The 27,609-nt window shown below is 39.7% G+C and overlaps 3 protein-coding genes across 11 annotated transcripts in view; 1 reads left to right on the top strand and 2 right to left on the bottom strand.

Moving 5' to 3' along the window:
* On the top strand, positions 1–11,490 carry rcbtb1 (regulator of chromosome condensation (RCC1) and BTB (POZ) domain containing protein 1). Of its 4 annotated transcripts, none has more exons than XM_086145075.1 (15): positions 1–134; positions 534–590; positions 1,283–1,340; positions 1,614–1,685; positions 3,132–3,382; positions 3,998–4,148; positions 4,228–4,394; positions 5,821–5,979; positions 6,070–6,177; positions 6,855–6,997; positions 7,081–7,271; positions 8,312–8,438; positions 8,541–8,692; positions 8,772–8,902; positions 9,573–11,490. In XM_086145075.1, the coding sequence occupies exons 5-15, from the start codon at positions 3,257–3,259 to the stop codon at positions 9,711–9,713; spliced, it is 1,596 nt and encodes a 531-aa protein (XP_086001201.1). In that variant the 5' UTR covers positions 1–134; positions 534–590; positions 1,283–1,340; positions 1,614–1,685; positions 3,132–3,256; the 3' UTR covers positions 9,714–11,490. The 4 variants fall into 4 exon arrangements, with proteins under 4 accessions (XP_086001201.1, XP_086001203.1, XP_086001202.1 ...); XM_086145077.1 differs by having other exon boundaries at positions 1,288–1,340; XM_086145076.1 differs by lacking the exon at positions 1,614–1,685.
* Positions 11,491–11,803: 313 nt separating this feature from the next.
* On the bottom strand, positions 11,804–20,068 carry phf11 (PHD finger protein 11). Its single transcript, XM_086145073.1, has 17 exons — positions 19,556–20,068; positions 18,680–18,784; positions 17,923–18,056; positions 17,800–17,834; positions 17,632–17,711; positions 17,448–17,518; positions 17,309–17,358; positions 17,163–17,233; positions 16,891–16,913; positions 16,533–16,606; positions 15,889–15,968; positions 15,758–15,774; positions 15,219–15,384; positions 14,892–15,051; positions 12,826–13,194; positions 12,667–12,738; positions 11,804–12,100 (listed from the first exon to the last, which is right to left on the bottom strand). The coding sequence occupies exons 1-17, from the start codon at positions 19,664–19,666 to the stop codon at positions 12,000–12,002; spliced, it is 1,719 nt and encodes a 572-aa protein (XP_086001199.1). The 5' UTR covers positions 19,667–20,068; the 3' UTR covers positions 11,804–11,999.
* Positions 20,069–21,292: 1,224 nt separating this feature from the next.
* LOC147234559 (guanine nucleotide exchange factor DBS-like) overlaps positions 21,293–27,609 on the bottom strand; it is a 34,826-nt gene continuing 28,509 nt past the window's right edge. For 2 of the 6 annotated variants that reach the window (XM_086145083.1, XM_086145079.1), the window contains exons 17-34: positions 27,430–27,545; positions 26,900–26,969; positions 26,728–26,820; positions 26,555–26,647; positions 26,310–26,435; positions 25,754–25,975; positions 25,548–25,640; positions 25,392–25,470; positions 25,196–25,262; positions 25,002–25,108; positions 24,703–24,795; positions 24,331–24,390; positions 23,896–23,961; positions 23,671–23,748; positions 23,177–23,286; positions 22,488–22,600; positions 22,286–22,389; positions 21,293–22,164 (exon numbers count right to left, since the gene is read on the bottom strand). In XM_086145083.1, the coding sequence (XP_086001209.1) occupies positions 22,085–22,164; positions 22,286–22,389; positions 22,488–22,600; positions 23,177–23,286; positions 23,671–23,748; positions 23,896–23,961; positions 24,331–24,390; positions 24,703–24,795; positions 25,002–25,108; positions 25,196–25,262; positions 25,392–25,470; positions 25,548–25,640; positions 25,754–25,975; positions 26,310–26,435; positions 26,555–26,647; positions 26,728–26,820; positions 26,900–26,969; positions 27,430–27,545 (1,770 nt within the window). In that variant the 3' untranslated portion in view covers positions 21,293–22,084. The remainder of the gene's footprint in view (positions 22,165–22,285; positions 22,390–22,487; positions 22,601–23,176; positions 23,287–23,670; positions 23,749–23,895; positions 23,962–24,330; positions 24,391–24,702; positions 24,796–25,001; positions 25,109–25,195; positions 25,263–25,391; positions 25,471–25,547; positions 25,641–25,753; positions 25,976–26,309; positions 26,436–26,554; positions 26,648–26,727; positions 26,821–26,899; positions 26,970–27,429; positions 27,546–27,609) is intronic. The other 4 variants (XM_086145080.1, XM_086145081.1, XM_086145085.1 and 1 more) reach the window with 4 other exon arrangements.

Below are 27,609 nucleotides of genomic sequence, written 5' to 3' on the forward strand. Positions count from 1 at the left end.
GCGCCAGGGTAAAACAGTGTAAAGCGGCAGCAGAACCAGTTGGGGGAAAATAAAAAAAAAACTCCGATGCTTACGCGAAAATGAAGCCGTCCGTTCGAAACGCTAAAAGCGGCGGGCACAAACACTTCTAAGAGGTGGGTTTACGGAAAGTCTCTCTTTACCTCCTGTTTTATCCTAATTTTTCGGTTTTCTCTCCTCTTCTTCGGGTTTCATCTGCAAGCTGCTAAGAAGCTAACCTTTTACCGTTGAACAAGTCCACTCGATTTAACTTTCCAATCGGATCAGTCTAGTAGCAACTCCGCTCCCTTCGCTGTGTTGTGTCAGCTGGACGCTCTGCTGAATAATGCATTTGGAACAATAGCCAAGATTAGCTTGCAGCAAACTGTTGTTTTTAAACGTTAGCATGAATGGCGGGTGTCTGCTGCTCACTGTGTTGTTTAGCAGTGAGCTTTTCTAGAATTAAATAGCCCATAAATTTCCTCAGAATAACTTCATTACTCATGTGTTGTTTGTACTCTCTCCTGCGGCACTAGGAAGCTAAAACAACACCCAGATGTTCCGGAAGCAGTTTTCATGGTTTGCATCACAAGGTAGATTGAAACAACAACAAACCTTGACTTTTACGACTCAGTTTGGTGGGAAACGGAAAGTAAACCGCGACGGTGTTTTTATTTTGTTTTCTTCTAATCTCAATTAATGTTATTAGTAACACAGTCATCATGTCAAAAGTAAATATAATCGTGGGAAATTAATTTTAATGACTTGATCTTCTCATCATATAGAACTCCGCCTTCTAAGTCTAGATATGACATCTTTTTCGTTTCCTTGGACGAAAGGATGCCGATGAATAAAGGCAAATGGAAACAATTTTATCGCCGAGTTTGCAGCTTCTTTTGGTCGGTACGTTTTTTTTCTCTGGACAAACATGGGCAGACCATGCCAGAAATCCAGTCCAGAAATTGTGTCTGCAACTGATGTCACTCAAATATGTGATTGATCCAGATAGGCTGGCGATAACCACGTCTGTCTGAGGAAAACGACAGGAAATTTAATATTGAAAAACTATAACTTTACTAAAACTTCTAACTACTAAGGTCCATTGGACCCAAGATGTAATTTCCTAAACTATTCACCCGTTTTTCCTCTTATTATTATTTGTATTCACTTTTTTGGGCACATCATGTTTTTGTCATTATAATTTGATTTTTTTTGTACAAAATTTGCTGTCTGAATCAGTGCTGAAAAATTGGCCCAGTAACATAATCTTGTGATGTTTGTCAAGAGCAGTCTGGCCAGTTGACTTGGGGAAACTCCTGTGACCTGCAGACATTGATGTGAAGGTAATAATTTCACACTAGCAGACCAGGTTCCTCCTGACCCTGTCCTTCCGTTTGTCCCTTCTTATGCACATCCAACACTGGCTGTGTCATCACATTTTATGTAAATTACAGTGTTAGCATATATACCGTCCACGCACATTCAACAGCACAAAAGATGTTCAAATTTGATTAATAGTTGTATAAAAATGGCAAAGTTGACCAGATTGATCTGACTTTGTACTTAACATTTTTTTTCTTTGCTTCTTAATTTCCATGCATGCTACGGATCTGCAGGGCTTTCTGTCATTTCACTCAGTTCTATTATGGACCTCTTTAGAAATCTGTTGAAATGAAATACTCCTGAAAGTAAGTCATACATTTTCTATTTCTTTCTGGTGATAAAACTGATGATTTATCTGGTGATAAATCTCTATTCGTATCAATTCAAAATTCACATAATTCACAATTCCTAATTATACAACTGATGTATTTGGTTGTGTTATTACTATACTTTGCACATACAATTTGTAAGTTTTTTTTATTTTGTTTTTTTATTTTGACTATTGCCATGACCACATCTAATTATTGCATGACATGGTGATAAAACATGAACAAAATAATAATAGAGTGCACGTTAGCAGTAAAGTGAATAATAAACAACCAAACATTAAACTATAGAGTATCAAGTGCACGCGGATACAATCTACTTGCACTGTGGTGAAAGGATGATAGAGATTGTACAGAGTAAAAAAAACTGAGATGAATAAATATATGTAATTTGAATTTGAGGATAGAAATTAGCAGTGGAGTTATTTGTTCAGTTAAGTGGAAAAAAAAAAGTTATTAAGTAATACTATATTAGAGGTTATGCAGATTTAAAGGAATTTCTATGACTTCACTTTTTAATTCAGGAATTATTTCCACTTTTTTGAACAATCCTTGACCTCTTTCAGAAATGAATGATGAAGCTTTTATTATATGTATGAGGCTGAAGTGTCCTTGCTGGATGCAGTCTACCAATATTTACACTGTGCATGATAAGGGTGATTCAACTTGTGCATTGAGGTTCACAGTCATCCAGGTCATAAATAATCCCTGTCAAAATATTATTGTGGCAACAGGACTCGATTTCCGATCTGACGTTTCTGGAATGACGGGTGAAAACATCTTCTTGGAAAAAGATCAAGTCCAGCTGCCATGAAAATATTTTGACCGTGATTCAAGTTAACAAACTGCAACTAAGTTGCCGGTAAAAAAACAAGATAACATCTAAATCTGTCAGTTGAAGCCACAGACAGGTTCGTCAGATCCCTCGCTAAAATGTCCTCTTTGTTGTATTTTCTCTACCCTTATGGTCAAGTTAGCTAGATGTTTGCCATTGAGTCCAAGCTACTTGAGAAAGTTTGGAACCGTGGCACTTTCTCCTCTGAAAAACGTAAAATAATTTATTTTTCAATTTTGACTCACTTGAAACCCAAAGCTTGCTTGAGCAGGCTTACACATATCAGCCTTAATCTGTTGGGTCTAATTTTATACCACATGACCTGACGTCTTTCTAATCTCTTTAGTAAGGTCATGGGTTTGCTTACATTTTTTTCAGACTAAACTGAAACTCTTTGTATGTGAATCCTCTTTATCGTAAATTATTCAGACGTCCCAGAATAAAAATACACAATGCTTCGGGTTTCACATAATATTTTTCCTCTTTCCAACTTTTGGCACTTTCAGGCTTATGAATAGAGGCTGAAGAGAAGTTTTGGTGGATGTTTCACACTCGTCGACTAATGTCCATGTTTGTATATTTTTTTTCAGCTTTTGCAAGAAGCGACGTTGCCTACCCAGAACCTTCTACCGCTGCTGCGCCCTGCCTTGTTTCGAGGTTTCAAGAGTCAACATCCACTCTGCTGCCCTCACTGCAGTCTCCCAGCTGGCTCATCATGGTGGATGTAACCAAATGGCCCCTCTTCAGCCTAATGGGGCCACAGGAGCTCTCCACAATACGGAAAGCTTGCGTTTTTGGGACGTCGGCTAATGAGGCCATCTACATCACCACAGATGATGAGGTAAGCGGAGTCAGAGATGTCAGTGATTATTTGTTAAGCAGTAATTTCTCACCCTGTGTTGGATTTTGTTTATTAACACTGATCTAAAGTTTGTAAGGCCAAAAAAAATCATCAACACTTGGTTTGAACTGAGATGAATGACTCGGAAACATTCTGTAAATTGTAAGGTTCACTGATGCCTTTAAGTCAGGCCGACTTAAAAATTGCATGGGAAGTTTTCAGCTGTAGAGTTTTGCAAGTATTCATTGATGGTGTGTAAAAAGGCTTTATTGTTGCACAACAACATGCGTGAGGATGATTGCTCTTAAAAGTACATGTTGTTTGACTGTTCTCTGTTAAGTGTAGACTCTTATTGATTATGAGATTATGATGATTTCAACTAAATCTGAGAATTGAACACTGTTTTCATTTCGTGGTTGAGACTAAACCAGTTCCATAGTTAGTGATGTCCGAGTAACTGATGCTTTGCTGACCTCTACTGTGGGAGAATGACTGGCACCAGAGCAACACATCGACTGGTGTTAATGTTCCAGTCTGGAATCTGCTTAACCTGCTCTGCTTAAACCTGCTTATCACTGATCCACATTACATGCCCTGTATTTCATCCACATTCAGGTGTTTGTGTTTGGGTTGAACTGCAGTAACTGCCTGGGCACCGGGGACAGCCAAAGCACCATCGTGCCCAAGAAACTGGACTTCCTAAGTGGAAGGAAGGTAGTGAGCCTAAGTTACGGAAGTGGACCCCACATCCTGCTGGCCACAGAGGGTAGCTGTGCTTTACTTGTAATCCTCCTCGTCACTGCTGGATTAAAAAGTGCTGCAGAATGACTAATCTTCTGTTTCAGATGGGGATCTGTTTGCCTGGGGACATAATGGTTATAGCCAGCTGGGAAATGGGACAACCAACCAAGGACTAGCTCCAGTGCTTATGTCTGCCAATCTGCTCAACAAGAAGATTGCAGAGGTGGCCTGTGGCTCACACCACTCAATGGCTCTGACTGACGCAGGAGAAGTGAGCAGCTTCAGAGAAAAGTTGATTTTACAAGTGTTGTGTAACAATTCAGAACTATCTTAAAATCTTGCTTATCTATCAGGCAACTGTTTTAAAGTCATGTAGGTCATTCTACAGTAGTTTACACCCCTTACTCAACTAAAAGACAGGAAATTAAGCTTAACAATAAGGAATCTGTTGTGATTGAGACTATTTAACCAGCTGACTGTGATTTCAAATTAAGAGGTGTTCAATTGGTGGTGTTCTAATGTCATGTAGGGAGTTTCCACATATAAGTGCCAGGGTTGGGGGCAGGCCTAGGTTCCAATACCTTGTAATGCAAATAGGATAGTTGATGGTAGACATTAGGTCGAAGGGGGTTGTTTTGTAAATGAAGGTGTCATGAGGTGGGAACAAAGGTACAATTTTTGAGGATTTATCGGGAATAGAATCTGAAAAGGTGAAGCCAGACTTCTGAGAATGTGAAAGGAGTGAAACCTGTTGGATCACATGGATTGAGGCTCAGGCGGTAGTTACCAGGGAATGGTTCTGATGGTGGATGAGTTTTCTGTGTTTTCATTTACGGTATACTTGTTACGGACGGAACCATTGGAATCAATTTAATTTAGTTTGTCCTAGAGTGACTTCCATTTTATGCTGTTAACTAAATTCCATTATTGGTTGAATATTTTTGTTTTATTAGTCTTTTCTTCTTAATTCTTATCAGTGAAATTTCAGGGTCGTCTCCAGGTCAGACAAGCAAAACCAAGAAACGTCTTGACGAAATCTTCTTGTCCTGGCTACTGGACTTGAATTTCTTCACTTGAAGATTTTTCACCCTCCATCTTAGAGGCTTCATCAGTTCTAATGACCTGGGGGAGTTTCCGAATATCAGTTATATTCGGAAATCCCCCACAGGTCATTAGAACCCGGATCAACACATCTTCAAGTCAATAAATTCAAGTTCAGTTGCCAGGACAAGAAGATTTCGACAAGAATTCACCACTGCCTGGATGACTGAGAACCTCCACAGACAAAGCCAAGAAACATTTTCCCCGGGAGTCACAATTTCATTTGTTATCGTGTGATAATTCTTTTAGCTTCTCAATGGATTAACACATATTTGAGTCACAGTATTCCACCAGCAGGAAACGTGACTCCCTTAAACTGAAATGTGTTTGTCTATCTTGTGATCTACTGAAATTGGTTATGAGCTCTCAGCATTGCCGATCTTCTGTAAATAAACAGAATTACATTGTTAATGTATTCAGTCATATCTGCGGCCATCACTTTGCTCACTTTCAACAGTAAGCCTCTGTCCAAGAGGCATACTAAATGTATTTTGTTCATTAATCCTATTTCTATTTACATCAGGATATCTACTGTAATTTGAGCAGGTAATACAAATAAGGGGTCCATGTTTTACCTGTAACCCCCTCCCTGCTAGGTTTATGCATGGGGTTACAACAACTGTGGTCAGGTGGGCTCTGGCTCCACAGCCAACCAGCCCACTCCTCGACGAGTGTCCAGCTGTTTACAGAACAAGGTAGCTGTCAGCATCGTCTGCGGCCAAACCTCCTCTCTGGCTGTAGTGGACAACGGAGAGGTGAGTCTCCATGTAGTTATGTCTTAGTGCTCTGAAGACAAGTGTTTTACTGCTCTGACTGCCACGAGAGTTATGTTTGCCTATTGACAGGTTTATGGTTGGGGCTACAATGGGAATGGACAACTTGGGCTTGGAAATAATGGGAACCAGCTCACTCCCTGTCGCCTTATGGGTCTGCAGGGTTTGTGTGTCCAGCAGGTAGGATGTAATTACAGCAAAAAAAAAAACAAAACAACAAAAAAAACACCACTCTGTGCAGTAAATGGCACATTATTTCCCTTTTCAAGCATTCTTTCTCAAATAGTCTAATTATAAAACATAGCAAGTAGCTCCTTGTAGATTTGTCACTCTTTAGTGATAGTCTATGGTTTAATGATAGATTTAAAACAGGTTTTATGTTCTCCTTTTGCACAATAGTCTTATATTTAGCCCGTCTTCTATTCATCCTTGTAGCTATTTATACCCTTGGTGACTGTGCACATTAATAACATAAAATAATTTTTGTCACTCATGAAGCAGAGTTTGATTCCTAGAATTGACCCAGAACTATTGTCATTTTAAGAAATAAATTTAAGTATTTAAGTAATATACATCAATTCTAAGTAATATACAATTATATATATATATATATATATATATATATAATTATTTCAAACCAAAGACAGTGGATATGAGTGTTAGACTCTAAAGTCCCAAGTGATTGTTTTAACCTAAAGCCACATACTTTACTGTAGTAAGTAATGTTACTAACAGAATTGTGGATTTCTGGATGCGTTTCTCTGTATAACATGAAATGAAGCTTAGAATTATGCACCAGAAAAATGGTGAGGTTTGATATAAATGTATTGCCTTGTGGTTTTTTTTTGACTCCTCAGATTGTCTCTGGCTATGCCCATTCCCTGGCATTAACAGATGAAGGGTTGCTCTATGCTTGGGGTGCTAACACTTATGGACAACTTGGCACCGGCAACAAGAGCAACCAGCTGAGCCCAGTTCAGATCATGACTGAGAAAGAGAGGTAAGGGGGGGGAGAGCATCTTCACACCTCACCATCTTTTACACTCCCACTGATTGCTGTCCCTTTTCTTGCTTCTTTCACAGGATTGTTGAGATTGCAGCCTGCCACTCCACTCACACCTCTGCTGCAAAGACCCAGAGCGGTCAGGTGTACATGTGGGGCCAATGCAGGGGCCAGTCTATACTCATACCTCACCTTACCCACTTTGCCTGCACAGATGATGTCTTTGCATGCTTTGCTACTCCCTCAGTCATGTGGAGGCTGTTGTCCATGGGTAAGACATGTACAGGTTCTTTGTTAATAAATCATGTTTATAACACTGAGATTTACCCCTAAACCCCTAAGAGAAATATACAGCCTATCGGCAGTTCATAACATCCACATGCATCCGCATTCAGATATACGATATTCCTCTATTGTAAGTCGCTTTGGATAAAAGCGTCTGCCAAATGCAATGTAATGTAATGTAATGTATACGATGAGATGCAACACTCAGTTTTTTTAAGGATCGCTAAAGATCAGTCTCTAAAGATTTTCCTTTTGCCACATTATCAAAGAACATTTTCTAAGGGTCTGAATTCAGGCCTAATAAATCATAGTCCTAATGCCATTGTCAGTTTTTGGAGTTCGTGAACAACTACAGAAATGAAGATTTTTAGATTTTCTTCTTGTTAGTATATTTATAAAGAAGCATAATTTATTGTTGCCATCTATCTGTCTGTCTGTATTTCTATTTCTATATATTTTAGTTCTCTTAGTTCAAGGGATTTTAAGGCTAAGTGAACTCAAACTTTGTAGTCAGAGTAAGCTACACTTTACTAGCCACTAGGTGGCTCCCGTTAGAATTCAGTGAATTACCTGTTTTGACAGGTGTGTTGGGTAGGAGGTAAGCCCAGGCAATTCATTTCCTTGTCTGGATGTAGTTTATTGAGACATGGAAAGTACTTCCTTTTCCCATTACCCACATTTTCGATAGACTCACAATAACTGCTTTTTCAATGCTAACTTGTTTAGTGGGGGTTGGTGGAGGGACAATAAATTGTCTGTGAATTTTATGTACGTTGCCTCCGAATGATGTAAAAATGTAAGATTTTGATGAGTTATACGCAATACTTTTTATCAATGGCACATTAATTCAATGGCAACATTTAAACAAGTACTTCATTTGAAAGATTGCTATCCCTTGGTTTTAATTTGTAAGGTAAATTTCTCATTTCATACTTCCCAGCCTTTACAAAAGTGCTAGGAATTGTGATTCACAAAGTCATTCTGAAAGAGGAGCCCCCTCTCAGCATCTGTAATTTCTTCCTCCAGAGCATGATGACTTCCTCACTGTGGCACAGTCCTTGAAGAAAGAGTTCGACAACCCTGAGACAGCTGACCTCAAATTCTGCGTTGATGGAAAATATATCTACGTCCACAAAGCAGTTCTCAAAATCCGGTCAGTGTCAGTTCAAAGTTGCCAGTAGTTGTTACCCAATGTTGAAGATGCAGATATATTTGACTTTTTAATCCCCCCCTCCCCCAACAAACTACATTGCAGGTGTGAACACTTCAGGTCCATGTTCCAGTCCCACTGGAATGAGGATCTGAAGGAGGTGATTGAAATAGACCAGTTCTCCTACCCGGTGTACCGCTCCTTTCTGGAGTTCCTCTACACGGACAATGTGGAGCTGCCACCTGAGGATGCTATTGGTCAGCAAAGCACACGCACAACAACCTGGTCTTTAAAGACGTCTTCGTGTCACTCGTTCTGACTGTTCCTGTTTCACAGGGCTGCTTGATTTAGCCACATCTTATTGTGAGAACCGCTTGAAACGTCTCTGTCAGCACATTATAAAGAGGGGGATCACAGTTGAAAATGCCTTCACCCTGCTTTCCGCAGCAGTTCGCTATGATGCCGAGGTCAGTCTTTACTATCAATCAAGCACCATAATACAAATGCTGTGTGTGTCTTGTAATCTATTTCATACATTCATTTCTTAGCTGTAATAATGTGCTGTTTGTCCATTGTGTTGGTCTGTGTAAAATCTGGAATGCTGCGATTCAGGCTGAATTGCTCTACTCTTAAGGCATAACAGACGATCACTGTAAAGCGGAACACAATGACATGTATTTTAACACACATAACTGATACAACTGCCGTTGTCAGATATCGTAAATCTTGACTACAGAACCACAATTACCAACCAAAATCCACACATGAACAGCTGGGTGAAGAGCTGTAATTGAGTAAATGAAGGTCTTGTTAAATTAAATTGTTAAGAGAGGGCTCTTTAACAAGTTTTAAGTTATTCCAATATTTTACAAGTAATTTCCACTGATATCTTCAAAGTCTGCAGAACTAAAATCTTATCACATTTTTCAAATGAAACTGTTAAAAGCTCTAGAAAGCTGAAGGCCTCCACGAGAATGTATATGAAAAGACTTACCAATTTCCTTTTTAAAAAAACTCAATGTTTCTCTGTAAATGAACCAGTCTGTTGTAATTTTTAAGATACACGTTATAACATTGAAAATGGGAGTCTTTGCACTTAAATGAAAACACTTTTTGTTCATCCCTTTTGCCACTCAGGACCTGGAGGAATTCTGCTTTAAGTTCTGTGTCAATCACCTGACTGAGGTGACTCAGACAGCTGCTTTCTGGCAGACTGATGGCAACCTGCTCAAAGAGTTCATTTGTCGAGCCAGTCGCTGTGGAGCCTTCAAGAACTGATCTTACGTAGCCTTTGTGGCGGAGAAGCACCGAATGAAGGCGGACCGCGGCAGTGACTTTTCCGAAGATGTGGCTCTGACCCATTAAAGCTCCCTGCAACCTCCCTTTTTACTTTTGTAAAAAATCATGCCAGTCGCCTGATGTCACTTTATTTTTTTATTTTTCTGTTAAATTGACAAAGCTATTAAGTGTCTGCACTTGTTTGACATATGCTATTGTTTCTTTTCGTAAGAAATAAGAATCTCAGCTGAGACATGCCATCTGGGTTGAATTTTCAGACTCTTTGCACTTGAAGATGAAGCCTGGATGCAAAAATGGGCAACAATTGTTCTCTGAGGGCATAACAGGTTTCCATTCAGATTTTTTTTTTTTACTTTGGTGGTGTCTCCCGCAGGTATGACGGTAATGGGTACACTACTAGATGCTTTAATCATGAGTGAGGTAAGACATCAGGTCTTAAAACTGTTACAGGGGTGGGAAAATATGCCACAATAGCGGATTTAATTTGTTGTATGTAGGGCTGCACAGGTAATAGGAATGGTGCTTTGGCTTTTAGGAATTTTCAAATCACACAAAGAATTCCTTTAAAAAACCTCTCAGAAAGCCCTGTCATCAAGCAAACTGAGTTGGTAATTTCAGTGAATTAACAATCTGCAATAGCTGAAATTGTACTGTAATTCCATGACTTCTCAAGAGGTGCCCTCCCCCGAAATCGTGCAGCCCAAATTGAATTGTGTTACTTGCAGCTATGGATCATAATCTCAAAAGGATTCCAGGGTGGGTTAAATTTTACTACAAAAATTTGTGTCAGTAATATGTTTAGGCATACAGCAGGCACACACCCCTGGAACAGCTAATCTTGGTCTTGAGTTTTCAGACACCTTTTTCTCTACCAGGTTTAATATTTTCTATATTAAAAACCATATGTTGCACAATAGATATGACCACAGGTGGTGGTCTTCCTGCTGTGATAGTTTTTGTGATAGTTTGAAACCAAACTTAAATTCTGACCAATTGAATTCACATGTCTATTGACTGATGGAGGTGACCCCTGCAAGAAAGACTTGCTGAGGCTTTGCTGCTTGTTTTTTCTATAGTCTTTTTTTTAGGTGTCCATATATTAATATTGCAGTAAACCAAATTGAAGAAATTTCAAATATTTCTGTGTTGTGGTTATTTTACCATGAATACTGTCATAGTCCTCCAGCTTGGCATCTTTGTGGATCCTGATTTAGTTATTCCTGCATAATGCTGGTGTGGTTCTCATAAGAGTTCACAGCAAAATACACTGCTCAATAAAATAAAGGGAAGACTAAAATAACACATCCTAGATCTGAAAGGATTGAATATTAAATACTTTCTTTACACAGTTGAATGTGCTGACAACAAAATCACACAAAAAAATCAATGGAAATCAAATTTATTAACCCACGGAGGTCTGGATTTGGAGTCAACTCAAAATTAAGGGGAAAAACACTGCAGGCTGATCCAACTTTGATTTAATGTTCTTAAAACAAATCAAAATGAATCAGTGTTGCTTCCTAAGTGCAGTTTGATTTCACAGAAGTGTGATTGAGTTGGAGTTACATTGTGTTGTTAAAGTGATCCCTTTAATTTTTTTGAGCAGTACATTAATTTGATGCTGTACTTCAGACAACTGCACATGACTCCAATAATTGAAGGCTGGACCATCAATTCCTCCTTTATAATTTCATTGAAACAGCTTTCAAACAGCATTCCACTGACTTTTCTGCAGTATTCAATAAAAAGTTTTAAATCCTGAATCAGTTGCTTGTGTGGGCACACACTGAAATGTACCTCAAATGTGAATGAGCTGACCAGCCACAAAAAAAAAAAGACCCAAGTCCAAGAATTAATGTAGACTGCTGCCATTTAGAACATTTCTAATATAAATATGCAAAATGGCCCAGATGCTGTCATCCAGCAGCCCTTAGAGTTTACTGGCCCTTTAAGCAAAAATATCCTGAAATCAAGAAATATTGTACTCTGTTCCTCAGTAGAATCACAGAAGAATTTTTTAAAAGGAAAACAGCTTCGACTCCAAAAACAGGCACAAATTATAAATAAAAACAATTTAAAAAAAATTTATTTGACTGTAGGCTGCAATGGTAAACGAATTGGAACACTGTCTAAAATACAACAGCACAGGACAAATAAATTGTTAAAAATTTAAATATGACGACTGTATGTATACGATAAAAGCACAGATTTGTTCTTTAAATGTATAAAATAAAAAAATTAAAAAATTTGGGACCAACAAAACTGTTAGCGCTTGTTGTGGATAACGGACTGACACCTCAGTGCTGAGACCACCATCTCCATAGCAGCCAACGCTTTCTGCAGCTCCAGCTGTTTCTTTTCCAAATCTGTGAAGACAATTGACATGGGGTATATTTCAATTTTTAAAAAACATCTTTACTTTCAATTTCATTTGCTTAAAAGTTCAAAGATTTATTGAATGTGAATCATAGTTCTATTTATTATGTTTCATGTGCATAGATGCAAAAACATCCCGTGTTTTACAGCCTATTATAATAATAGTTAACTAAAAAAAGAAGACGAGAGAACTGATCATCAGCCCAGTGGTCTGAATGACATAGCTAGTTTCCTATTTTTTTTCATATTTACTTATGTGCAGAAGACCAACCTTGGATGGAAAACTGCATCAGGTTTTCCTGTTTTTTCAGATATATTTTTAAAAACCTATACAGGAAAAAAAAGTATGGCGTTTTTCACCATTGTAGTTATATGAGCATTAAATAAATAGAAGGTTCATTACAGGGAGCCCAACAATCAGGCTTCATTCAGTTCCCTATAACCCTGATCGAATAAAAATGCCTCAATCTGTTCAGAGATTAGTTTGGGGAACTTGACTTCCACCCATTCTTGACCTGCATGAGACAAAGCAGCACCTGAGAAGAGTTTCCCTCACCTTGCTGCTGTTGGGCCACGAACTCAGAAAATTTCCCAGAAGCCTCCATCACATTTAATGCCACATCATAGTCTGTAGAAAGGGGAGATGAAAACAGTATAATTCAAAAGTTCAGAATGAAATATAAGGACCTATGGGGGATTTTTCGCCGTCTCCCACCCTGCTGGCTGGCCTCGTCGGACAGGATTCTCCTAGAGATGTTCTTCACCTCGTTCATTAGATCTTCAAAGATGGCCTGTGTACAGCCTGCTGCATTGCAACTTTTCCAGAAGCTCGCAGAGTCAAGGCTGGGACCTGCTTCTAAGTGAGGGAGGGAGATCGGAAAGAGGGAGACCGCGGGGGAGCAAGGAGGGGTCGTAGGCGTAGTTAGGTTGATGCATGACCCATTAACAATAAAGGGTTTGGAGTGGTCCAGGGAGACAGGGTGCCCCCCACTGCTCTCTTCTGGGGCAGAGGGACCAGGAGAGAGTTGACTGGGACTGCGGGCAAGCATGGGGCTGGTGCCAGGACCTGACCCTGGGATGGACCCTGAAAAGAGAAAAAGATCCATACGTTTTCCTGTGGTTCCAAAAGGATTTTGGATTTTGCCAAAAACCTTGAGAATATGATTGACTATCAAATGGGATGACGGTTTGAAGAAAATATACGCTCTGGTACTGCGTGGAAATGGCACACTGAAATGCAAAAATCCGGCATATTCTGTCTCTAAAAGATGCAGAAAAACTCATTTATGCTGTAGTCTACATTATTTTAATTCTCTCTTGTTGGGCTTTCCTACCAAGTTGTTAAGGCCTCTTCAGCTCATTCATGTTGCCGCACGTGTTCGGACAATAACTAATATGTGGGGTCATGTCTCCCCAGTGCTGGCTTCTCTCCACTGGCTCCCTGTACAATTTAGTGTAGAAAGTAAAATCCATTTCCTTGACAAAAAAAGCCTTAAATGGCCTGGTACCCCCCACGTCTTTAAGGGTCCCTGACTGGGAGGACTAATAAGCATAATTATGTTTTAATGTTTGTGTCAATGGCAGCCTACAAGTGAAGTTTTTCCCCCCCATACTATACAAATTAAGATATGTTGAGAGATATTATTATTGTTTTTACCTATCAGGTACAAATATTGATCAAATAAGATAATAATATCTTGCTACGTGGAAATCACTTTAAGCCCTTTTTTAAACAAAGAGAGGGTTTCCACCCCCGGATGGAAAAATTGGAAGATGGTTCCACAAAAGAGATGGTTAGTAGCTGAATCCTCAGGCCCATGTTCTGCTTTTTGAGACACGAGGGACAACAAGGTCACTTACATCCTGGGTAGAAGGGATCTAAAAGTTCTTAAAAGGGATCCCCAGTTGCCAAGATGTTATTATCCTATTTGATCAATTGTTGCACTGGCTACATACAAACACAAATAAAATCTATCAACTTATCTTAATTGTTATATAAAACTGAAGAAAAAAAATGTTTCACTCATAGGCTGCCGTAGTTCAATGTGGTCGAAAACAGTCAAAATGAGCTTCAAAATGAAGACGCCTTGTACTAGTAAAACAATGGCTGCACCCACAGGTTAAGTGGTATAAATTGACATTTTTAAAGAGATAATTCATGCTTTTTTAATAACATAATCCAGTATGACACAAACATTAAAGCATATTTATGCCAATTAAGTCTTCCCAGTCGGGGTTCCCATTAAGACCTTCCTTTTTGAGAAAGCACTAGCCCCTTGCTATGCTACTGCAGGCTTCTGTCTGCATTCACATCCCCTCATCAATGTATGGAAGCAGTCTCATTTCTTCCACCGAGACCCTGGTCTCTCTCTTAACGTTGCAGTGGTTCTGCCAGATGCCCATCATTGAAAATTCAAGCCATTATTGTATTATGTCTTCCGAACCTTGTTGTTGTAAGCACTGCTTATACCGACCCTTATACCACCCTCTTCAAAACAGAAAGCCGTCTGCCTTGAGCTTAGAGCTGTCCAAAGTGCCTGCATGCATTTACGATAAAATTACCAAAAAGTGTCAATATGATGAATACAGATTTAAAGTTAATGCATACTTAGGAAACCTTTGAGGATTTAATTTTTTTTTGCCTCACAAATAAAGTGCCATGTCATTCAGTCACACATTTATACCGAGCTACATCATAACCGAGGGCAATACATTTACAAATATTCGTTATTATTGGATGTCAAATATTACATTTGCACTTTGTGTCTGTAAGAACTTTACCTCCATCTATTGTCTTTATCACTTCTTCTGCCTTGACCAGGATCATATTACGACAAGTGGGTAAGTCTGTCTGAGTTGACCTTTCAGACGACGATTCAGGAAACATGCTAGACTTCACAAAGGCCTCCACAGGCGGCATAATATTCCAGGACTCAGTACTCTGATGGATACAAATAAAATTAGTTATCAATAAATAAATGAATACTACCTCCTCTCAGGTGGGGGTGAGAAACACATGAAAGGAAGAAACTTGAAGGGAACATTTTAACATGGCAGAAAAAAAAATGGTAAGCAGTAGGATCTGCAAAGACAAGACACAAGACTCACCAGCAGTGACCTTCCTTCCTCATCCTTACTTAAGTCTTGAATCTCTTCTGCCAGATGATTTTCTATAAAAATGGGTAGTGGTTTGCAAACAACTCTTAAATCCTGAGTGCTGCATCTGTTGTGATCCCAGTCTGTGTTGGATACAGCGGGGCTCTCCGGTACTTTACTGCAAACAGAGTATATTGTGTGTGACAGAAATCCTTGAAGGATCAATTTTTTGAAAACCCTAAGAAATAATGACAGTAAAAATTACTATTCAAAGTAACTTTTGTAAATATTTATTCCTTGCAAAATCACAAGGTGATTTGATTGATGCATGTGAGAGATTCCTCCTATTTTCGTTCTCCTTCAAATATGACTTTTTATTATTAAACAAAGGCAACAGTTTCAGAAGAGTTAAAAATTTCCCTTTAACATGATTTTTCCTGAATCAGACATTGTATCTTAAATGATATATCAGTAAAAACACTAATAACAATAAAATATGTTATTCAAAAAGTATTTGGAGACTCTTATTGTATTTGTCATAAAAGTCATACCTGACAGAAGAATCAGGCTATGTTGACAGAAGAGACATTGGAGAATAAAGATAGAACAAACAGGAAGTGTCAGATCAGTCAAATCAGAGTCCAATCAGATGTGACTTTAGTCTGAAATGAATCAAACTTACAGGTGGCTCCGGAGCAGAACTCGGACTTTCGTCTGGGTCCGACTCCAAAGGGGCAAATACATCACTCGGTACATTATCACCTGAAAAAGTTACAGAAGAGGTTTGGTGAGCTCTGATGTTTGCATGCTTTGATGTGCTTATAAAAAAGAACTCTTTTAACACACTATTACATAATTCAATTCAAAGTGTCCACATAGTATAGATTGGTACAGCGTGCGCTATTTGGTCCTCTCAAACATTGCAGAAGAGGGTCATGATGATTTATAATAAAAATAGTTTTTTTTCCATAACCAATTGGTATGAACCACTTTTATTGAATACGTATTACTGCCCCGACAGGGAAGGGACATCTTAAATCCTGAGTGCTGCATCTGTTGTGACACCACCTCTCTACACCTCTATCACATCCTTTAACTCATGTCCAGCATCTCAGGCTTTCTATTTGAACCTTTCTAATATTGATATTAGTTTTTTTTTTCTTTTCTATTAACTACCTCAGTCAGACAGGCACCGTGGTTACATCTTTTCTCTGTTATAACTTCACTGTCACAAGTGACTCCATACAATTAAGACATAATATCTGTACAGAGCGTGTGAGCAAAAGCATGGCACTTAAATTATCTAAGGTACTAAAGAGGGAAGACCTGAATTTGAAGAGTCATTGGATATGGTCCTCTTCCAGGATTTAGATTTCTGTTTAGAAGGCGTCTCATCATTCCTTGACACAGGAGAGACATTTTAGCATCTCATATTCTTACAGGAAATAAAATTATTCAGGACGTTGTGTGACATGGTGAAATAAGAACATATCATCAGCATGACACCAGGCTCAGCACTAAGAAGATGTGTTACAAATGAGGAAAAAACCCAAACTTTGTTAATGGTACATGGGAAAAGTGTTTCAGAGGACAAAAGGAGGAAGCAGTCGCCTGAAGCATCTGGCAGGCTTTCATGCATTGAGTCGCCATTACCGCCATAATATTAAAATATTGGTACACTTACTTGTATTTGCCACTCAGCTGTCTCTATTTCAAGAAAAAAAGAGAGTACAATAACTCCTTTTTTTTTCTTTTTTTTTTAAATCAGGTAGAGAATTCACAAAAAATGCTAACCAACACTTGTTTGCTTTGCTGTCTGTCTTTATACAGGACAACCCAAAAACATTGCTGGGGGGCATGAAATATAATACATATATATGTATTCCTGTGAAGACTGGTCTGAGTACTCTTGGGATCTTGCCCAGTTTAGTCTAGTGAAGGGTAAAACATATTCACCTTTGCAGCTGAGCGTGTCCTGGTGTTTGAGCCACTGCTGAAAACAGAAACTCTAGCAGCAGTGGAATCCTCTAACAAGACAAACATATCATTCTGTGATACCAAGGCGGCTGAATGTGAAGTAAACAAAAAAAGGGGACACTTACCGCTTTTGTTTCTGTTGAGTGATAGGGCTTTGTGTTCATCACAGTACAACCTGAAAACACACAAGATGTTATGAAATCTAAAATGCAGATGGAACTTTTTTGAAGGAACTTAACATTTGCCAAATATCAATAAACTCACTTAAAAATGCTGTCAGATGAGCACTCCAGACTTCCATTTCCGTTAAGCTCTTCACATGCAAGGCAGTATACCTAAACAACAGAAATGACACATTTGTTGTTAGTGACATTGAGTGACCACTGGATGACAAGTCAAACCTTCAACCTTTCAGAGGCTTCTGTGTGAAACATCCAGCAGAACTAACCTTGGGTAATGCAGTCCTACTGTTTGCTCTGGAGGATCGTGATGTCGTAAAGGCAAATACCTTTGCTGAACTGTTATTTTCTGATCGTAAAAAAGGGAGCGGCGTCACATTGACTCTGGCGCATCATTTCTTTTTCAAAAGTGAATAGAGAAATATTGGATGACTTACGTTGAACAGTCTTGCAGTGTTTGAAGCAATACAGCCTAAGGTTTTGAGAAAAGGGGACAATCCATTAAACAAACAAACTTTACCACAGAAGACCAGGCAGCGACAAGAACAGGTCATACAAACCAGTTCTTCCCGTTTTTTGAATCTTCAATCAGCTGAGCATCCCCTTGAATGGCGCATGGGTAGTGGTAGCGTCTCCTGCAGCTTTTGACCTCACACCCAGATGTTGCGCCTTTTTTCTTGCATATGTTACAAGTCTAACAAAAAAAAAAAACAGAACACAACTCCAAACTCTTCTTGACACACAGATACCGGTGAGCGTAAAATTTACAAAACGTCAATAATCATAAGTGAACATAAGCCTCACAAGGGGGGTGTGAAATCAGCAGACCAAGGGATGTGTGTGTGTGCATGTGTGAGGGGGGTTTGAAATTGACAATCACTTCATATTTCACGTGATTTTAAATGACATACTTTAGCCTTTTCTTTTTTTAAAAAACTATGTAAGTATTGTTTTGTCGACTTCATATAAATCGATGAATTCACGAGACTGATGTTAAAATAACGAGGAGATAATATGCATAATTTGGCAATTAAATCCGAGAGAAAATCAGTCACCAAATCAACTTTTGTAGATGCTGCATAACATTGTGACAATTCTGTGACTGCTTTTGTGGCCTATGCAGCAACTGATGCATGTGTTGTACTGTAGAAATATACTTATACTGTCTGAATGTACTTTTCCTGAGATTTTCAACACAGCTGGTGTTCTTGCTTATCAGTACACGGGAACACATGCACTGTGTCCTTCCAATATAATAAAAAAAAAAAAAAACAGAGAAAAAGATTGGAAACAACAACCAACTTATTCTGTATTTACCAGTTTGCTTCCTCGCTTCACCTCCCTCTTCACGTCATCCACGGCATACCCAAACAGGTCCCCCAAATGCCCTTTACTTTTGGGGAAAATACCTGCAGAAAACGACTGCAAGGAAGAAAATAGTGAGCAAGTGACAGCTTGAGTAATGAGACAAATAATAAAACCAAATAAAACCAGGGGAACGAATACAACTAAAACAAACGAAGTCATAAACACAAAGGCAACCGTGTGTTTGATATCCTTTAAAAAGCTGATCATTGCGCAATATTATGTTATCTCTCACTCCTTAACAAAATCAGTCTGCATTCAGGTGTGACCCAGTGTATATATGATTTGATTTTTTTTTATAGAGAAATTCCAATAATTATCAAATGTTTCAAAAAACGCCGTATTACTTCCCCCTTTTTATAGCTTACTGTTGCATTATTATCCGACTGCTCGTGTGACAACATGGGTGCACGAATACGTATGAATTATGTACGTATGCATGCATGCATGCATGCATGCAGCAATTTGTGTTGATACATGTATGCATGTATATTATGGATATTATATTTTGAAAAAATAATCTGGAAAAACAGAAGGCTGTGTGAGTTGCCCGCCGTATTGAACAGGCTTGAGCTGCAGAAACTTTAGCAGACATTTGTGAGTCGAAGCTCACAAACAACCAAACCAAAGGAGGTGGGGAAAACGGCACCCTGAGTGGGGAAGGGTAGGGCTCCAAGTACACACAACACGAGGTGGTCTGTGTTTCTTGAGAAATGTCCGTGTAATATTCCGTTTCCGGACAAGAAGCGGGATTCCGAATGCTGTTCCGAGCGCTAGCCGCTAGCCGTCCGTCCGCTGAGACGACTTCAAATCTGCGGTCATATTTACCAAACATTTTTGATGAGCTGTGATCCCGTCTTTGGTTGATAAGGCTCCTGCTACCTTGGTCTCCTCGGACCTCTGACAAAGGAAGCAGGAGCCTCTGCGGCTCGGAGACATCGCTGCTGACAGGCGACAAGGAAATCTTTACGAGTCGGCGGGTTTCTGTTGCTTTTTCCGTGTCCTCCTTGTCACTTCGTCTTAGCCCCCCGTTTGGCCGTCACGTCCCCCCGTTCGCATGTTCTCGCTTGAACAATGCGCAGGGAACGAGAGGGCTTGGAGAGGGCAGAGCGCGGGAGGCGCGGCCCATCATCCGAAAAGCCTGTGACCGATGTGTGACGCAAAAACTGACCCCACTTCCGGTTTCCCCCTGGTTAGCTTAGGCTTGCTAAAACGATTGAAAACTCATTTGTAGTTTCATCGTCATCGAGCTAAAAGAGTCAAATATTCAATGGACTTTCTTTGCCCCCGTTCGGGAAAATCGTGTTCACCGCATGACCGACGCCACGCGTGAAGTACCAAGGTTTGGCCACTATAAGGAACTTTTATACGAACAAGTGGCGCTGTTTCTTGACTTGATTCTGTCCCCCGAAAGAGGAAGGGGCTTGTTGTTAGACCTATGAAGACATCCAACATTAAGCTTGGAAATTAATACTACCATCCTGGAGACGTTTTATAAACAAAACTCATTCATGAAGTAAACTCCAGAGATATCTATATCTGTCTTATATTTGGGACTTGTCATCTCTGAATGTATAGGGAGAGCTGTTATTACCATGTACTACATATATAACCAGAATTCTATAATTTCTAACAAAATAAACGATAACTTCGCAACAAAAAACAGAGTTTGGCCTTAGGAATATATATAATTGAATTATATATATATATATATATATATATATATATATATATATATATAAAGAGAGAGAGAGAGAGAGAGAGAGAGAGAGAGAGAGAGAGCCAAGCAGAGTATCCTCCTTCTCCGTCTGCGCTGGGCAGCGGCCGGCCGCCCACTGTAGCGTCAGGAAGGACGCTCCTGTGTCCAGTGGAATCAAAAAAGTCAGAGAAAACTCGAGAGGCATGGACTCCTTTAGGGGTAAGGGGGCATTCGGGTTGGGAGTTTGGCCCATGATGGATAAAGTGCGCTAAAGTGCGGTGGCGAGGGTGAAGGACAAACTGAGAGCTATCCTTGACAATCCTTCCCACCTCCTGCACGACAAACTGTGGGCAGCTCATTTAGCTAATGGTTCATCCCACCCTGGTGCAGAACTGAACGCTTTAGACGCTCCTTTGTGCCCATGGCACCAATTAATTGTTTTCCAATTACTTTGGTAAACATTTTTTTTTAATCTTTAGAGCTTATGTCACGGTAGTCAGTCTCATTTTCCTCTAAAAGTGCAATGACTTGTCTGATTCAGAGCTCTTGGGCTCATCTGATATCAAATCACTCCCCATTGTTGTCCCTTTCATTGACCACATGCCTGCCAGCTCCTTTGTGATTCTGAAGTCTGCAATGATCCCACGCTCGAAGATGAGCAGCGCCCCGTATATCACAACTCTCATCCAAAGCCAGGGAAAAGTACTCAAAATCTTTCATGCTGTCCTTCAGTTATTGCTTCAGGTTTTTTGCTATGTCCTCAGTCCTTCTTGTTACAGTGCGGTGGGAATGATATGACATGATATTTTAGAAATGTAAACATTATTAAAGACAGACACACACACAAACAAACACTGAGACACTGACTGGTTTATCAAGTTTATATAAAAAAGAAGTCACAAAGCAGTGACATCACCATACTTAATGTACAATATAGCATCTGAAATAATAAATGTTTCTTGACGGACAGATTAATGAACAATATCTACATCCACTGCTTGCCCCCTTTAAAGGGAATAAGTTAGCACTATACAGTGATCTCTGATTATTCACACAGATAAAACCCCAAAGGACAACAACTCACAAAGTCTGGACAGCAGATGGATAACCAGGGTCCCATGACACAGGCAGAACAAGGACTAAAAGTTGTAAAAATAAATTTGGAAAAGAGAGATGAGAGGAACATGACCAAGTGCCTGATATAACATGTGGGCTTTCTTACAAATAAATAGACATCTAATTGGGAAAATAGCCAAAAACATTCAATCATTTAAATAAGCCACACATATTAATTTATCCCTATTCTTTTTATGTACAGTATCAGTGGAATGATTATCTCCTGTCATCCACATTCCTCCAAAACAAATGCATTTGGTGAGATCAGTCCCGCTGCTATACATTTATATATCTATACATCTTTCTCTTCAAAGTAAACCTACTCTGCCTCATTTGAATCCTCACTGATTTCAACCAGTCAAGTTTGCATTTGCTCTTACCGCTGACCTTGTTGCAGGATTGAAGTCAACAAAAAAATTATGCAGAGTTGTCTGGAAATGTGGAGAAGTTCTGAAGGGTACCAGCATGTGTGATACAAAGTGTGCACAAACAGCCACATAAAGCAGGAGGACAGTTTATTGACAGATGGTGTGCTGAGCAGTTCAGGGCTTTATGTCGGAGAAGCTTGTGTCGTTCTCACTGCAGCTGGATGATGTGCTGAGGTTGCCGGAACCGCTGCCGTCTGTCAGACACGGATACAGACAGATAGAAACACACAAACACACACACATGTTGAAAATCAATGTGGACTGACAGAGAACAAACTATTTTAAAAGCTCTTTCTGCGTGGTTAGTTTGACTACCTGAGCTTGTGAGAGACTGGCAAGACTTGGACTTCCCAATGAGGGTGATGAGATTAGCAGCACTGATCCAGCCTTCCATTGAGGTGCTGAGGTTGCGAACAAGCCTGCAAGAAATGAACACAATGCAATGCACACATTATTCCCACTATAATAACCTTTGATAATTAATTTGACATTATTAAGAGTGTATGTGTTTCCACACCATTGTCCATCGTCTCCCTCCTTCATCAGCTCCAGCATGTCTCCACTCTTCACTGAGACTTCCTGAGTGCAGCCCTTTTCATAGTCGGTCTTCACTGTATATTTGCCAACACGCTGTCGTAAAATGCAGAGACTGAAGTCAGAAAATTGGCGAAATCCCTCCAATCAGTATTTTGTTAAAGTTGTACAAATTTAACATGTTCTACCTGTGAATGTGAGAAAGCAAATACGCTTTTACAATAGATTTAACATTTCATGTTTATTACACAATAAGTGGCACACTAATAGAAAGGTGTTAATTGGCCAGTGTGAAACATTTACAACTGGACATCTGGCTTGTGTTTAAATTTAGCTAAAACTACACCTGATGAATGATGATGATGATGATAACAACAACAAAAACAACAAAAACATTTACAATAAGAATAACAATAATAGTAATAATGACCGCATCATACTTATAATCTACCAAACAGTAAGGTTGAAATTTTGATGCAAATGTTTTTATATTTATGTCAAACATGAAGAAATTAACTCAAGGGAAACTATTTACCCCAAGCGTTCCTAAATACGAGTGTAATTATTATGTATTCAAATGCAGTAATTTTGTCATTTTCTTTTTTTTTGTGAAGTGATGAGCATGTGTACTAATAAGCTGATGTATGAGTCATGTTAGATCATATACTGTACCAATTTCTTGCCATTGTCATCCTCTGGGTCAGAATTAAGAGGATCCTCAGCGCTGGAATAGCCATCATGCTCCTCTGAAGCATCCAGTGACAGTGAGTTCTTGTTCCAGCCTATGAGTAAGAGGTTGATACAGCAGTATAAATTATAACAGGATACCACGCGTGTTTTGAAGCCAGAGTGAGGTATCTAAGTGTGAAACTGAGCCGAAGAACAACAAAATATTTTTTCAACACAGAAGAAAAAGTGCCTGATCCAAAAAGCATGTCCCACAAATATAACCCACAGTCAGAGATTGGACAGGCATGCACTTCATATCTTGAGCTCTGGATTTATAAAAGACAAATAAGTAGCAATGCAGGCAAGCATTACTCCATGTCAGTGTGCACTTCAGCGATTTCATCAAACTAGAGAGAAAGTGGGGCAGGCTGAGTGAAAAGAAGACGAGCTATGAAAGGACTACAGTGACCAGAGACCTCCAGCTGGTGTCTGTATACCTTTCCATTTTGTCTGTAAGAGGCTAGTGGTGCTGAACCACTTAGCCCTGCTGAGGTGGAGGGGTGGAGGACCTGCATCTGAGGGAAAGGAGGCAATGGAAGCACAGCCATTCATTCATCCTCAGGTTGTGTCTGGGAGCCTTGCTATACTCGCATACAGTATCATGGATCAACAATCAGCCCAAGAAGGGAGAGGCTGTTGTTTTTGCTGATTACAAAAGTTACCTTTGAAGCCAAAGGGTGTAGGATCACTCTGCCTTTTGGTTTTATGGTCAGGGCTTGGTGGAGATCCTAGACAACAAAAGGGAGGAATGTGGACATTCATCAAGACAGAATTCCAACAAAATACTAACATACACGAGGAACATTTTGATGGGAGTCATTAAAAATCAGATAGTTAGCTATTCTAGTAGGGAGTAATATTATCAACACTTGGTTAAAAAAAAGAGAAAAGTCTGCGTCTGGGAATTCCTGAGGTTGTTCAGGTTGGACATTCGACAGGTCACAGCAGGAAAGGCAAATGTGTAACAAAAAACATTTATCATATGGAACTGCGCCATGTCACTCTCAAGACCTGAATTGCATGGGGTCACGGTTGACGTGACTATTATTTTTCCTGCTGTGACGTTGCAGAATGGAGCTGTTGGAAATGTGTGATACCTGATGACAGGAGAATCGTTGTGGGTAATGTGAAACTTTTATCATCAGTAGCTGATGGCTCTGTGGAGGGAAGCATGCAATGTTTGACCTAATTACCAATTATCTTTAAATTCATTACATCATGTTTCAAATGTTTGGAGACAAAGCTTCTTGCAGAGTTAGATGAGAAGATCAACACCACCCTTATACTTAGTAAATAACAAGTCATATGTGTGTCTTGTGTTTAATTCTTGTCATCTCACTTCTTGCAAGAGCAGGTGTTTATATTTCAGTAAACGTCATCTACTTCCAATCAGCGGAAGTCCAAAATTTTACAGAAGTGGATGATGATGCAATCATTCGGAAATGAATTTGACAGTGGCCTGCTGTTACCTTTCTGAGCTTTGAGGTTACCGAAGCCCTGTAAAGTAAAGCGCTTTTTTGCCACCGCGGCTCTGTCTGAGGTAGGGCTTTTCACAGTCTCGTCTGACCCGGAGAATAGAGGGACAAACAACAAAAAGAGGGAAGGGGGAAGGTGAGTTAAGCAGGGCTTTAATCCACAGGAGAGATGTGGATCAGCCATTAAAGGAAAGGAAGGAATTGCATCATTTGTCCAGTGGATGCTGCACAAAAGCTCATTTCTTTAAATAATCAAGGTACTGTCAACTGCGTTTCACAGTGCCGCTGCTGACCTTTTGCCATTGGCTTTGGTGAGGAACAGGGATTGCCATCAGGGCTGCTGGGCTCAGCTTTCTTCTCCTCTCCCTTCTTAATGCCCTTCTGGGCGGACTTAAATGGACTGCGATTGGACAGAAAAGCTTCACTGCTAAAGCTTCTGAGACTATTGTGAAATAAACTGAAGACTAAGTGGAGGATACCAGCTTACCTTAGGCTTACTGGTCCACTGGGGGGAAATTGGAAAACTTGATCTGTTGCCCTCTGCTGACTGGCTTCTGTGAGAGAAAGTTTCACTTATAATCTCTGATAACATTTCAGCAGTTAAGCTCATGCCATCTCATTAGGTGAATAGCTGATCTGGAATCGGACTCCTTTAAATTCACAATGTGGATGAGGGTGTGTACCTTTGCATGCCTCCAGCTGAGTTGTCAAAACCTTCCTAATCTCATTTACCCAAGTTGTCTTGACTTCAGTGGTTGGAGCCTTAAAGATCAGAAATAGTGGAACTTGTAATCTGTCAGTTACCAATTAGGTGGATCATTTTTTACAATGTTCTGTACCTGGACAATGTATACTTCCTCTCTTGAGTTGCACCAGATTTCAAACTTCTTGTTATCCCCCTTTGCATTCTCTGTAATTCCCACAGCGCTCATCTGTTAGAAAAGAAAATGAGAGGTTCATGGAGGAAAGAGAACAATCTCAGTTTTGGGTCAAAACTGCCGCAGTATTACAGAATTACAGATGCTGCAAGTGTGGAAGTGCTCACATTAAGTGAATGTTTGAAGCTGTAGGACGGAGCTTTCTCATATCCTTCGCCGTTCTCCTCCCTCCTCTTGCAAAAAAGCAGTGCCCTCTCATGGAGGAAGAGGTGTCTCTGCATAGGCTTGAATCGGGCCAAATCTTTGACCTTTGCGTGGCCTTTCTTGTGCTCTGTCCACACGCTGAATGACCCCTGCATAAGCAGTTTACCAATCTCACTCAAGTTACCCTGTAAGCGGCAAGAAAAAAGATGTCACACGTTAAAGCTGACGGCTCAAAGTTTGCACATATCCCAGAATATTTTGACATTGATGGAGTTTGTGATTTTATATTAGGTATGCTTTGTATGTATTCATGTTGAAATCCATCTCTCTGTCAACACGCCATCATTTTTTCTTTAAGTGCACATATTAAAATATAGAAACAAATGAAATCCACCTGTGGAAATAGCAAATACTTTAAATATAGAACAATTTAGATGACTGGAATATTTCACTAAAGATTATAGTACATCCATTTCACACGATGCACTGGGGATTTTTTGATCTGTTTAAAATGATTACCTCATATCCTGTAATGGCAATGAAGTGCATGGAGTCATTGACAGCTTTGAGGATACCCAAGATGGAGATGAGAGCCTCCTGCAGGTCAGTGTAACCCTCACAGCCTTTACTGTACTTGAGCATTTCCTATAGATCCCACAGCACACATTTAACTCAGAGAAAATACCGAAACATGTCAAACATTGAGAAAAAAAAAAGAGCATTTCATATAGAAGGGCCTTTATGGCCGACTTTCACCATTATACCTTCAATAGCAGCTGATATTTGGTGATTCTCTGCACAGGCTTCAGCAGATAGGAATCTAATCCAAGTTTGTGCTCCAGTTTTTTCTGACATTCCTGGTTTTTGAACAAGAGGATATGATTTATTTGAAATAACACCCACAAATACAAACATCAGGGGTTTTTGAAATGTTTACCTGGAAGAAGGCACAGTCTGAGCACTGCCTCCAAAGGCTCTCAGATCGAGGCTTATTGTGACAGTATTTCTCGTAGATCTGCAAGTCTGTCATCTGAGTGAAGAGGCAAATATATATTTCAGAAACATGTTGGATTCACACCTCCTTGCTGAACACTGGATATTTCCCTCACCCTTTCAAGAAAACACCTCCCAACCAGTTCTGGGCAGTCAGTGTACTGCTCGAGCTCCCTCAGGAATGTCCTGAAAACAATTACAAAAATAACAAAATTAGGAAGAATATGTGAGAAGTATATTTGAAAGTACTGTTATATGTAAGCTCATTTTCTTCCATTTCTGAAGATGTTCACATTTACACCCAGGACTGTTTCTTTGTTTGCCTGAGTGCTAGTAGAAATGTGCAAAGCCCATTGCTGATTTTTTCTAAATATGACTGAGCACTTACAGAGCCACCACCAAAGAGGGAAAATGATGTGAAGAAAACATAAGAATTAAGTTGTAATTTCATTAAAGTTGCAATTGATACATGATTACATTCATAGCATGGAAACGCAATCTTATACTGGTGATAGCTGGCATTGTGTTACATCAGTACCATAACATCAGAAAACATGAACAGAACATGCAAAACCATTCCTAACAGGAAGTACATATTCTTTCATGCAACTGCGACAGAATTGACAGCCGGCAGGTGCCCATTCACCTTTTGTGAAAGTGATAAATTTCTGGCATGTTACCAAACAGAACCTCCTTCTTGTTCTGTAAAGGAGTGGGGATGAGGGAGGCCATTGCTGGATTATCCATCTCAGAAGCATATCCCTGTGACATACAGTATAAACACACCGCAGTGGATTATAATGCACCGTAAAATGCAGAGAGGAAT

This window comes from Fistularia commersonii, chromosome 4 (genome assembly GCF_037954325.1).
Source record: "Fistularia commersonii isolate RoL2024-O1a breed Wild chromosome 4, RoL_Fcom_v1.0, whole genome shotgun sequence".
Classification (NCBI taxonomy): Eukaryota; Metazoa; Chordata; class Actinopteri; order Syngnathiformes; family Fistulariidae; genus Fistularia; species Fistularia commersonii.